Here is a 12488-nt window from a genome sequence, read left to right as displayed (position 1 = left end):
CCTCCTTGCCAGAGTGTTCTCCAAATCCCAATCAGTTCGGCCTAGGCCCAGCAGTTGCTGACTTGTATCGCATTGGAAGGTAAACATGGGGTCCCTCGGGGATTTCAAAGGTGGCTGCCCTCAGGCGCCAGGCTGGTGGCAGCAAGCACTGAAAGGGCCCCCTGTGGAACAGTGGGAGGAGGAGCCTGTGGTGAGGTGAAGAGCATACTTCCCCTCTGAGAACTTTTTTTGCAAAATGTTGCATTGCCCAGAAAGGTCATCTAACCATCCCTGCCACACCCACCTCCCATGGAGGCCCTGGCCCCAGCCTTGGCCCCTGCTCTGGCCCCCACTGCAAACTCCTTTTTCCTTTTTCTCAGAGGCTCAGGTATGGGCAGGACTCCATGATGTCCATCCCCAGCTCAGCAACCTTCTGATTCTACACTACTCCAGGGTCAAAGCCAAATCCCTGTGCTCTCAGCCTCCATTCCTCCCCCATCCTGTTCAGGGGCCAGGAGCAAACCGGCTGCAGTGGCCCTGCCCTTTTGGGACTTCCTTGGAGCACAAGCCTCTTGTCCCTCCCACCCCAGCCTGGACATGCCTGGGGAGCAGTGGTCCACGTTCAGTGGTCCAAGTTCACCTCACCCTCAATGGTTGGTGAGGTGATGATTCTTTCCCCAGAGAGGCAACTCCCTCCTCACTAGGGCCACATGGAGACAGGGACATGCCCAAATGGCCTGGGCTCCCAGAGTAGATGAGGATCCTAAGTTCACAGTGTAACCAAGACCAGGAAGTCCCACAGCCCCAGATGAAGCTCTTCAGTTTGGCTTTGGCAAAAACCCACTCTCCTCCCCCCAGCCTACATGCCCCTGCACGCTGTGACCTCCTGCCCCGCCCCCCAGTCCTACTGCTCATTGCATCCTCCCCTAGACAGTCTAGTCACATGGCTGCCCCTTCTTGTCACTCAGCTCAAACATCGGCTCCTCAGAAAAGCCCTTGCCAGCCACCCTATCCAACTCTGCACCCCATCCTCCTTGTCTCACCCCAGTTTAGTTTTTTCACTGTATTTGTCACACTCTGAAATCACCCTCTTTATTAACTGGTTTCCTTGCTCATGGCCCACGTGCCCACGAGCTCCGTGTGGGCAGAGTCAGACCAGCCATGTTCTCGGGCACCTCCAGCACCTGCACAGTGCCTGGCACACACTAGGTGCTCAATAATGTCTGTTGAATGCACGAGTTAGGAGAGCCAGGCATCCTGGGTTCCCTGAGATCTTGGACAAGTCACTTCCCCTTCCAGCCTCAGGCCCTGCCACAGACGTGAGGGCGGAGAGGGGGCTGAATCATCCCTACAGATCGGAGCACAATTCTGGGGCTCTGACTCAGCCTGTCGGAGCCAGACCCCAGTTCCTGCCACGATGCCTTGCCACCCCGAGTTTCTCTGGCCTTCCACCTCCTGAGTGTGACCTTACATACTCTGTTTTAACTTCCTGCTAAGCAAGAGCAAGAAATTTCCACTTAACTCATGCCAGCTCAGTGAGGTTGAGCAGTCACTCAAGGTCATCCAGACAAGTAAGAGTGATGTCAATATTTTACAAATATATATTCTCAGAACCCACGCTCCAGCCCTGCAGCATAAGCTGTCCCCTCCCTGGCAGCCATCTTTCTCTGGGGCATCTGAGGCTCAGTGGAAACAGCAGCTTTTGGTGCAGCTGAGTAGCTTTCCCAAGGTCCTGCACTGCACAGTCCTGGGGGGCTGTTCTTGGCCCACACAGCCTCCTCCCCTCTGATATGTTTTCTTTCTTTCAAATGCCAGGCTTCTGTCACCCTGGGCCTTTGCTGTGCCCTTGGTCTCGGACCCTCGTAGGGTTGTCTGACTCTTCTGGTCTCAGAGTAGAAGTTAAAGCCCCTCTCCCAGCGCCATCCATCAAACGATCAGGTGGGAGCCCTTCCTCCAGCTCCATGGCCCCATGCTTCTCCCTGAGGCTTTGTCACTCCAGGCTGCTTTTGTCACCCAGTCTGTGAGTCCCCCCAGACTGTGAGTCCCATGAGTTCTGTGAAGGCAGAATCTCTGTATCTTGCTTCATCCCCAGGTTCCCATGGCCCAGCAGGGGGCCTGTCACATGGCAGGTGCTCAATAAATATTTAATGAGTTAATGAGGTCCATTTTCATCCTTTTCACTTTACAGATTAGACCACTGAGGCACAAAGAGGTTTAGCACCTTGTCCTGGTCACACAGCCAGGCCCTAGAGTAGCTCTGGAGGAAAAGCCCACTTGGGCATGGTCAGATTGAATTGGGATCAGAGGCCAGGCTGGAGTGTCCTGGAGGAGGGAGAAGGAGTGATCAGGGCTATGCAGGCTCCTGGTGACGTCTGTGCAGCCAGCCTTGGTCTGACCACTGACCCTTGCCCCCATTTCACAGATGAGAAAAGTGACTTCCAGAGGAGGGCAGAGCTCATGTGAGATCAATAATGGACCCCATCAGAATACCTCCCAGAGCTCCAGGAAGCCCCTACGACCCCAGATCCTCCCACCTGCACCCCTAGAGGAGCAGGAGCAAGGGGCCATCCCAGAGGGAGGCCAGTAGGGCCCCAAGTCAGGAGCAGGGAGTTGGTAGGCCTGAGTTCTCCGGCTGACCTTGCCACTTACCCATGTATAAGCCCCTAAAATCTCTGGGCCTCAGCTTCCCCATCTGGATGAAAAGGGGGCTGGAGCCTTCAGCCTATCCCCTTCCCCAGAGTAGGACGATGGGCTGCGGGAGTTGGAGATTAAGAATTACAGGTTCCAGGCTGGGCACGGTGGCTCACGCCTGTAATCCTAGCACTCTGGGAGGCCGAGGCGGGTGGATCGCTCGAGGTCAGGAGTTCGAGACCAGCCTCAGCAAGAGCGAGACCCCCGTCTCTACTAAAAATAGAAAGAAATTATCTGGACAACTAAAAATCCATATAGAAAAAATTAGCCAGGCATAGTGGCGCGTGCTTGTAGTCCCAGCTACTCGGGAGGCTGAGGCAGTAAGATCGCTTAAGCCGAGGAGTTTGAGGTTGCTGAGCTAGGCTGACGCCACGGCACTCACTCTAGCCCGGGCAACAAAGTGAGACGCTGTCTCAAAAAAAAAAAAAAAGAATACAGGTTCCGGAGTCCAAAAGGCATGGTCGACTCCTGGTTCCAGCATTTATTGCTGAATGATCTTGCTCAGTCCCTTCACCCCCTGAGCCTCCATTTCATGGTCTGTAAAAAGAGTATAATAGCATTTTTTGAGGATTAAATGAGCTAAAGTAGGGGCGTGCCTGGCACGATCCCGAGCACAGCACCACCACCAAATAGGGCAGCGCTGTTAAGGGATTAGTTAGGGGATGCTGCCTCCTGATGGCCATCAGGGGAACTGCAGGCGAGCGTCCCGGGCGCAGAAGCGCAGAGCGAGGCCGGCGCCCCTCACTCGGTGTGCGCCTCCACCCACCGGCAGAGGCGACGGGCGTAGCGAGCAGGGCTGACAGTGGAGAAGGTCCGGCCTGGGTAGCGCAGTGTCTTCCACAGGTGTTCCAGCCGCTTGCGGAGCCCGTAGACCGTGGCGAGATCCACGAGGCCCAGGAAATAGCGCTGCTCTGGCCCGTCTAGGATGTGCAGGGCGTTGGGGGCGTCTGGCAGCAGCCGGCGGTTCTGGGCAACAGGCTCCTCCGGGCTCTGTGTCCCTTGCACAGACCTGGGGGCCGATAGCGGGGTGAGGCTGCCGCCTCCTCCAGGGAACACCAGCCAGTCGGAACTGCAAGCCCGGCCAGGCTGCTCACTTCTGGCTCATTCCCTCCCACACCTGTGTGCCTGGGTCTTTGAAGTCAGGTAAACTGGGAGGCCGAGTAAGGTGCAGTTGAAGGCCTAGAGGTGCACTGCCCTGGTCTTAGCCACTGGCCACATGTGGCCACTGAAATGCAGCCAGTCCCAGCAGAGATATGCTGTCCGTGTAAAACACGTACCGAATTTTGAAGACAGTATGAAGAAAAGAATGTAAAATGTCTCATCAATTGCTACGTTGATTAGATGAAATGATAAAATCTTGGATGTATTCAGTACTAAATTGTATTATTAAAATTGATTTTACCTATTTCTTTGTACTTTTTAAAATGAAGCTACTAGAAAAATTTAAATTACAGGCGTAGGCCAGGCAAGGTGGCTCACGCCTGTAATCCTAGCACTTTGGGAGATGGAGGCGGGATGATCGCTTGAGCCCAGGATTGTGAGGTTGCAGTGAGCTATGATGACGCCACTGCACTCCAGCCTGGGCAACAGAGTGAGACCTGTCTCAAAAAAACAAAACAAAACAAAACAAATTCCATATGTGGCTTGAATTATGTTTCTATTGGGTAGCTCTAGTCTAGCACTTTTGGGTCATACAGACCCTGGCTCTGCACTTAGGTGTCACATGACTTCAGGTAAGTCCCTTATTTGGTTCATTCCTAAACTTCTGTTTGGAGTCATCCAACCCTGGAAGTCTCAGGGTCTCAGAGCTGAAGTTTTGTGAAACAAAATTCAACAGCCTCAGTTTGTAAATGGTACATGTGTGCTTTGCCTCAAACTGTATTACAAATCAGAAGATGCCTTTGGCTGGCGCCTCCCCAATCCCCCAGCAGAAGCAGGTTCAATTCCCTAACTTTGTCTTGCAAGCATCACTGAGGGTGTTTATTTCTGTCCTGTGGGGTAAGGGGGCAAAATAAGCCAATGGGAGACAAGCCCTGCCCAGGTGCTAACCAATCAGAACACAGAGGTCTGAGAGCAGGATGCCGGTACCCTCTGAGGTGCCAGGGGTACCTGGACGATGGGGAGATGTGGGACAGGGGTGTTCTGAGTGGGGAGCTGGGAACTGGGTGGGGATGGGGCTGGGACAGTCAATATGAAAATATTTCAATATCACAACACCATTCTATGAAAGCCAAAACTTACTGACTGAATGACAGCAGTGACCTAAGCACCAGATGAGAGTGGAGGGTAAGGGACAAGCTGACCTAGTTTGGATGGGCAGATGTGGGGGTCTCTGTGCCCCATGACAAGCATGCCACCATCCCAGGCCATGCCCAGCCCAGCCACAGGCTTTGCGGGGAGCCATTACTCTGGATTCTGCCCAAGCCTCACCCAACCCAAGTTCTTCCTCCAAGGGGCAGGAACAGGGGGCTGGATGAGTGGACCTCATCTTTCATGTCCCTTGTCCACCCACTGGCTCAATGGGTTTCATGTCCTAGAGTGCCTGGCTTAACCCCTATGTGATTCTGTTCAGCCACAGAGGTGGGCCTTGGAGAGTTAAAATCCAAGTAACTATGTATTAACAAGAGTCGTCAGAAAGTTATTTTGATGTTGCACTTCTCTCTGAGCCTCAGTTTTCACATCTCTAAAATGGGAATGAGTCCACCCTCTGAGTGAAGCTTGGGATTGCTATGTAAGGAGAGATGGTTACTACTACAAAGCAGTGGACATGATTGATGATGGTGCCAGTGGCAATGACCTCAGGGTCCCGGAAGCGGAATGACTGGCTTAAGGGGCAAGGGCTCTTTCTAAGGCAAAAATAAACAGGTCTTTCCCTCACTCTGAAACCTTCAATGGCTCCACATCCCCTGCTGCAAAATGGACAGATTCTTCAAAATGCCACTGGACCTCATGTGTTCTGTCCCCTGTTGTGGTTCACCTGTGGCCCCGGCCCCTACGAGACAGGTTTCTCTGGCCCTTCCCTCTAAACACACATACACACATGTACATATGTGTACACACACACGTTCTGCACTCTCCGGCCTTCGAGCCTTTGCCTATGCTGACCCCACACACCGAAGGCCCTCCCTCCCCTCCACACCTGTCTTTCCCATACTCTCATCACCTCACTCTGCTGCTGCTCACCTGGCCATGCGGAACATGAGGCTGCTGCCTGGGCCCCTCTCATCCTCTTGGAGATGCTGGAAAGCCATCAGGAGGCTGTAGTCCAGCACGTTGAGCTCCCGGAGGAAGGTGGTGTCCAGTTCCATCTGGCGGAGGAACCAGCTCCGCTGGGGCCCTGCCGGAGCATCAGTGCCCCAACCTGAGCACCCGTCATGGGCCAGCCACGGTGCTCCACACGCTTCTGCCCCACAATGGCAGGTGTCGTTACTGTCCCCATTTCACAAATAAGGAAAGTCATCTGTAATTTGCCTTGGTCACCTAGCTAGGAATGGTGGAGCCAGAATTTGAACCCTGCTCTGTCTGACTCCAGAATTTGGGCTCTTAACAACTCACGAAGAGGGCTGTGCGGGCACCTGTCTAAACTTCACCCTGCATGGACGAAGAGTGGGCAGGGGCCTCCCTGTGGCTTACCCAGGTCGATGGTCTTGCCCTGAAAGTTGAGGTCCTTCAGCACCAGGATGATGGGGCTGCCCTCGGGGGCTGGCTCCACCCAGCGGCTCACCTCACAGCCCTTGATGTCATACCTGGGAGATGGGGGTGCAGAACTCAGCTTTTCATAGATTTGACACAGACAGGGAACCTCGCAAGGTAATAGTTAGAAACAAGAGCTTCCACTGGTGGCTGTTCACATACGCACTAAATGCCTTTCCTGTACTGTCCCTAGTCCTCAGCACATCCCTGCTCCATTACTGTCCCCAAGGTAAAGATAAAGAAGCAGGCCCAGAGAGTTCCTCTGACTTGCCCAAGCTGCACAGTAAGTAAAGAGCAGGGGTTCAAACACAGGCCTTTGAGGCTTTAGCCCTGCCTGTGCCTGCCTCCCAGCACCTTGTCATCACTGAGGGTGTCCCAGACACAGGGCTCCGACCCTGGACAGCAGCACCCGGGAAGCCGATGGCCCTGAGGAACGTGTGGGCAGAACAGGACTGGAAGGCACAGAGGCTCTGTGCAGCCAGGGAGGCCGGGTTTCAATCCCTGCTCCTCGCACATTAGCTGTGTGGCCTTCTGAACCTTCCTCAGTTTCTCATCCATAAAATGAAGAGAACAACAGCTACCCCTCAGCGTCATTCTGGGAGTTAAGAAGATGATGGGCTGGGCACAGTGGGTCAGGCCTGTAATCCCAGCACTCTGGGAGGCTGAGGCAGGAGGACTCCTTGAGGCCAAGAGTTCAACACCAGCCTAGGCAACACAGAACCCCCTCTCTATAAAAAATTAAAAATTAGCTGGGCATAGTGGCATGCACCTGTAGTCCCAGCTTCTGGGGAGGCTGAGACGGAGCCTCACTTGAGCCCAGGAGTTGGAGGTTGCAGTGAGCTGAGATGACGTCACTGCACTCCAGCCTGGAAGAGCAAGACCCTGTCTCAAAAAAAAAAAAAAAAAAGAAAAGAAAAGAAAAAGAATGCAAATGGCTCAACACAGCGCCTAAGGCATACTGAGTGCTCAGGAGATGCTGGTTTTCAGTGTCACCGTCTCTCTCCCGCCAGAACGTGGGATCGTCCCTTCTCCTTCCTGGGCCTCAGTTTAGCTGTCTTCCTAGTGAGTGTGGGCGCTTCAGAGGGCACGTTCCGGGTGGGGTCGGGCCCTGAGGCCTGCTGCCGTGGACTCACCTCTCGGAGATGCGGCCGGCGGGGTAGAAAACGCTGTGCATGATGATGAAGTACGTCTGGGGACCGGGATAGGGAGTGAGGGAAGCCAGGCTCTCACCCTCCAGCCGCCCCCTCCGCCCAGCCACCTCGCTTCGGCCTCACCCACCTTCTTTCCCCCGGCCACCCGCAGACTGTGCACTCCTGCAGGGGAGAGGGAGCCAGGTGAGGGCTCCAAACTCCATAACTCGGGGTCCACCCGGGCCCAGCCCCAGCCCCAGGCCACACCTCCTTCTCCAGATCCGCCGCATCCCGAGCCCACCCCTCCAGGCCCCCCTCCCAGACCCCTCCCTTGGCTTAGAGTCCCTGTGCGACTGGACCCCACCCCTAGATCCGGCCCAGTGATGCCCCGCCCACAGGCATGGACACGCCCACATTCCCTCCCCTGGGACATCCAATCCCAAACCCGCCCCTTTGGGACCTCCCCAGGGCATGGCCCCGCCCACAGGCGCCCGCTCTCCGTAGTGCGTTACCACCTAGGACCAGACCCCACCGACCCCAGTCCCCAGCCCCCGTACCCAGCAACCGGGCGAGCAGCGAGTGCGGGTGCCGCTGCAGGTGCTGCACGTAGCGGGGCAGGTGGGCGAGCAGCGCCCGCACCTCCCGGCGCCGCTGGGTCTTCAGGAAGAAGCGCTGGTCGTGGCTGGGGGGCGGGAGAGAGAGGTCACTGCCCAGGCTGGGCTGGAGCTACTCCCACCGGTACCCCTGCCCCGGCCTGTGCACGCGGATCTGTCTCCCGAGTCTCAGCTCCCGGCCTCGCCATCGCCCCTCTCGCCTGCGGCCCTCGCCCTCAGTCTCTCCTCCCCATAGGACTTCTATCCGGCCCAGACCCTCCCTGGCCTTGGTCGCTCTGGTTCTCTCCCCAAGGAGCAGTCCCCACCACTCTGCCCTCCCTCCCCCCGGGGCACCACCCTCACGCCTGCCCCAGCCCGCGTAAGCTCACGACAGGAAGAAGATGGCCTTGCTCTTGGAGGTGCTGAGGAACTGCAGGTAGGGGCCGGCCGGGCCCAGCGCAGCCTGATAGTCCTCCTCGGCCAGGCCTAGGCAGCGGCGCAGCCGGGCAAAGGCTGGACCAGCCAGAGTGCCCAGCTCGAAGCCCTGTGGGGGAGGAAGAGCAGTCCCAAGAGTATCCACGTGGGTCCAGGTGCACAGCTGGCCCTGGTGCTGGAGGGTCAGGGTGACCACACCCTTCCTGCAAAGCTCCTAAGCAAGCCATCACTACCCCTGCACAGATGGGGAAACTGAGGAGAAGAGAGAGCTAAGACCGGCATATGCCCCCTCCCGCACAGGAATCTTGGGTTTCCTACCTCGTGAACCTGGGTCAGGACCTCGGAGAAGTCCTCCTGGGAGGGCAGCCCCTGCAGGGAGGGTAGAAGAGCTCAGGGCAAGTCTCCGTCCCCCACTGCCTGCCCCAGGCTCTCCGACTGTCCTGCACCTGGCCTTGCCCCTTTCCTCTGGTTTAATTCCTTCAGAAAACAGGAACCTGAGTTGTCTCTGCGTGTGTCTGAGGTGGGCAGATGGGCTGCAGGGAGGACAAGGGTGACCTGAGGCAGGTGTGTGTGGTGTGTCTCATCCACCGCTGGGTCTCCCGCACCTGGCTCTGAGTTCAAGCCTGGCACATGCCCCCAGACACATGCGCAGTGAAGCCAGATCCCATCCCAGTACAAGGGGATGGTCCTGAAGCCACTGACCTTCCTGACACAGCCTGGGAGGGGCAGGATCAGAGAAGCTGCCTGGGGACGCAACCTCTGAGAGGAGCAGGGTGCTCATAGGGTGAAACAGCGCTGGTGGCCACCAGCAAGGGAAGGAGGGCTTGAGTGGCTGCAGCCAGTAAAGGAGGTGGTGTATGAGCAAGGCTGGACACTTAACCCTTGGAGCCTGCAGGCTGTTGAGGCCATGCTGAGTACTGGGGAGCCATGGAAGATTTTCAGCAGGTGATGATGTCAGGTTGTGGCTTAGAGGACCCTCTCAGGCCCCTATACTTCCTGGACTTCCAGGTTCCTGTGCCAGGACTTGGCCTGTGGGATGTGGTCACACTATGCACACATGTACACACAGACAACACACTTGCTCACCGGAGCCTGCCCAGCTGCTGAGCTTGCACTTGGGTGACCCTTTCTGCTGAGCCAGCCTGGCCCCAGCCTGAGCTCTGGAGAGGACAGGCCAGGCTGGCAGGATGGGGGTGGGGTCCCTTCTCAACTGTATACTCTGGCAGGGCTGGGAGGGCCTCAGAAACCACAGAGTACAATCCCCCTCCATTATACAGATGGAGACACTGAGGCTCAGAGATGGGCAGAGGGCCACCTGGTGTCACACAGCAACCACCTGAGTCGAGGGGTCCTCACATCCCCAACCCTGGGCTTTCCAGCTTCCACCAGAATGTTCCTCCCTCCCTGACTTCTGCCCTGGATAGCGCTCTCTGATCCCCAGGTCTGCAGTATTAGCAAGGCAGGGCACCATTCCAGTCTTGGCATTGGTGTGGGGATGCATGGGACAGACTGGCCACTCACCGTGGGTGGGTGATCCATGGAGACCTGGGTGGCAGCCCATAGCCCCGCCTGCATCATACACATCATCCCATGCAGTTCGTGCCCCGGGCCGATCTCAAACAGGCCCAGGCGAGACTGCTTGTCTCGGAGGCGCCAGAGGAGCCCGCGGCAGCTGGAGCTGGAGGTCGGTGCTCTGCGCGCAGCCTCTGGGGAGGGGGCCAGGACCTGGTGGGGGGAGACACAGGAAGCAAAGACCATGTGGCAGCATCTCAGAGGGGAAAGACCCTGGATCAAGTCCCACTCCCTCTACTTGTGAGACTTCCCCTCATCTCTCTCTGCCTCAGTTTCCTCAGTTGTAAAGTCGGAATAATGCTGGTACCCACCTCACCAGGTGTTTGTGAAGGGCCACATGGCGCCTGGCATGTAGTCGGCACCCACATGGAGTGATGGCTCTTACATGGTCAGTGGGTAGAGCATGCTGCGGCAGTCAAACCCGGCCGAGACTGAGCGTCTCTCACCAGCTGTGTGACCTTAGGTAAGTCACCTAAACTTTCCGTGCCTTATTTTCTCAGCTGTCACATGAGAACTCTAACTCCTTCCTGGCAGGCATTAGCTGTTAGTGCTGTTGGTTTGAGCTCCTTGCACAGGAACCCTTGACAGGAGCAGCCGCGCTGCTGCCATTCAGTCAATCTACTCCCCTCGTGCACGCTGAGCTCCCCCCCCAGGCTCCCGCGGAGGGTCAGTGCGACGCTGGGATCACACGGCAGGAGCTTTTTATCATCGCCCCCGTTTTCGCGACGAGGAAACTGCGGGAGTCCTCGGGGATACCCGCCAGACCGCCCCCTCCATACCTGCCGCCCCACGCGGGGCGTGTCCTGGTCCTTGCCCAGGCCAGGGCCCCTCCCCGCTCGGATGGGGGCGTGTCCGCGCCACTCACGGAGAGGAGGCCCGGCCCCTGCCCACTACCCCTGCCCTCTCCTGTCCTCTCTCGGGTCTGCACCTACCTCGCGGGGCCCCGGGCTCGGCGCAGCCATCGCCCCCGCTGCAGCTTTCCGGGCTTTGGCCGAGTTCCCTGTTGCCCCGCTGCGGGAGCCAGGCCCCGCCCCTGCCTCGCGACCGGCCAATCGCGCGGCGCCGGTCACGGCAGCGCCCAATCCGCGCGGGGGGCGCTGGAGATCGCCGGCGGGTCCCGCCCCCGCGGCTGCAGCATCCTTCGGACCGCGGTCCAGGCGGGGCGGAGCCGCCGGGCGTTGGCTACGGTCCCGGGAGGGCGAGCCCGCCGTTGTCCCCGCTGGGGTGGGGTACTCGGGTCTGGGGGCCGCCTGGAAGCGAGTAACCTAAATCCTCTCCCGCCCACCCACTCTGCCGTGAAATTCCCATTGACTTTCTCATGTGCAGAAACTAAGATACAGAGAAAAAAGCGACTGCCTCCAGGTCACACGGGAGTCAGGGCACCCATTCATTCAACACACATGTTCTGAACGCCCACTTTGAGCCAGTAGTGCTAGGCCCTGGGGATTTAGTGGTGAGCGAGAGGGAGGGACACAGCTGCCAGCGTGATCTTTTAAAAGCGTAAATCAGATGATGTCACTCGTCACTCTCATGCTTGGAGCCTCCAGTGGCTTCTCAGGGCAATGGAACAAAATCCAAGCTCCTCACCGTGGCCCCAGGCCCGTCTGACCACTCTCCCTACACCCACCACCCAGCCACACAGGCCCCTACAGTTCCTTGGCCACCAAACCCTCAGGATCCTTTTCCCCAGACTTTCAGTTGCCTTCTTCCTTCCAGTTATCTCGCCCACTCTAACCAGGCGTCCCCTCCCCCCACTCTTGATCACATCACCTTTATTTTCTTTACACTGTCCGAGATTGTCTTGTTCATTTATTTGTTTACTGCACCTCCCCCACTAGAATGGAAATGCCACAAGGGCAGGAAGCATGCCGGTCTCATTTTGAAACAATGTGAGTAGAGTATGCAAAGGGCCTGGGCCAGTCCCAGGAAGCGAAAGGCCAGCGTGGCTGGAGTGAACAGGACAGAGAAAGCAAGCCAGCAGCCACGGCCTTGTAGGCTGTCATAGGAAGACAGGTGCGGACCCAGAAAAACATCGTGTGAGTGTGAGAAAGATGCTTGGATATGGGTTTTTGAAAGGCCACTGGTTTTTGTGCATAGTTTGGAGAGGGCCAGAGCAGGTGAGGTGTGGGGGAGCGGTGAAGAAGCCATCCTTGACTTAGGGTAGAGGGTAGTGGCTGTGCATCCAGAAAGTGGCTGGGAGGAAGGGAGAATTGATGGGATTTGGGGACTTGTGGTTGGGGTGTGAGGGAAGAAAGCTACAGCGGGGACACAGGCTGCCAGTCAGTCATGAGAGGGGGCAGGCACGAGAGGGGAGCCAGAGCTGGGAAAGTCTAAGAATTCAGCTCACAACCAGATGTATCGAGGTCCCACCACAACATCCAATGGGGACGTCAGG

General features: G+C 57.2%; 1 protein-coding gene across 1 annotated transcript; it reads right to left on the bottom strand.

Moving 5' to 3' along the window:
• Nucleotides 1–3411: 3411 nt before the first annotated feature.
• On the bottom strand, nucleotides 3412–11055 carry PIP5KL1 (phosphatidylinositol-4-phosphate 5-kinase like 1). The gene is made up of 10 exons (XM_045563338.1): nucleotides 11026–11055; nucleotides 10043–10246; nucleotides 8840–8890; nucleotides 8476–8630; nucleotides 8051–8175; nucleotides 7642–7676; nucleotides 7497–7552; nucleotides 6304–6416; nucleotides 5854–6007; nucleotides 3412–3679 (listed from the first exon to the last, which is right to left on the bottom strand). Exons 1-10 carry the CDS (start codon nucleotides 11053–11055, stop codon nucleotides 3412–3414), a joined length of 1191 nt encoding a protein of 396 aa, XP_045419294.1.
• Between the last annotated feature and the right edge of the window lie 1433 nt (nucleotides 11056–12488).

This window comes from Lemur catta, chromosome 10 (assembly GCF_020740605.2).
Source record: "Lemur catta isolate mLemCat1 chromosome 10, mLemCat1.pri, whole genome shotgun sequence".
Classification (NCBI taxonomy): Eukaryota; Metazoa; Chordata; class Mammalia; order Primates; family Lemuridae; genus Lemur; species Lemur catta.
This window is presented reverse-complemented; position numbering and strand designations above follow the sequence as displayed.

Bases quoted from the DNA above. Each gene is read 5' to 3' on its own strand.
- PIP5KL1 (XM_045563338.1), bottom strand. From the start codon at position 11,055: ATGGCTGCGCCGAGCCCGGGGCCCCGCGAG. The intron at 8,891-10,042 runs GTGAGTGGCCAG...CCCTCCCTGCAG, and splicing joins CCATGGATCACCCACCCACG to GGGCTGCCCTCCCAGGAGGA. The intron at 6,417-7,496 runs GTGAGTCCACGG...CCCATCTCCCAG, and splicing joins GCCGGCCGCATCTCCGAGAG to GTATGACATCAAGGGCTGTG.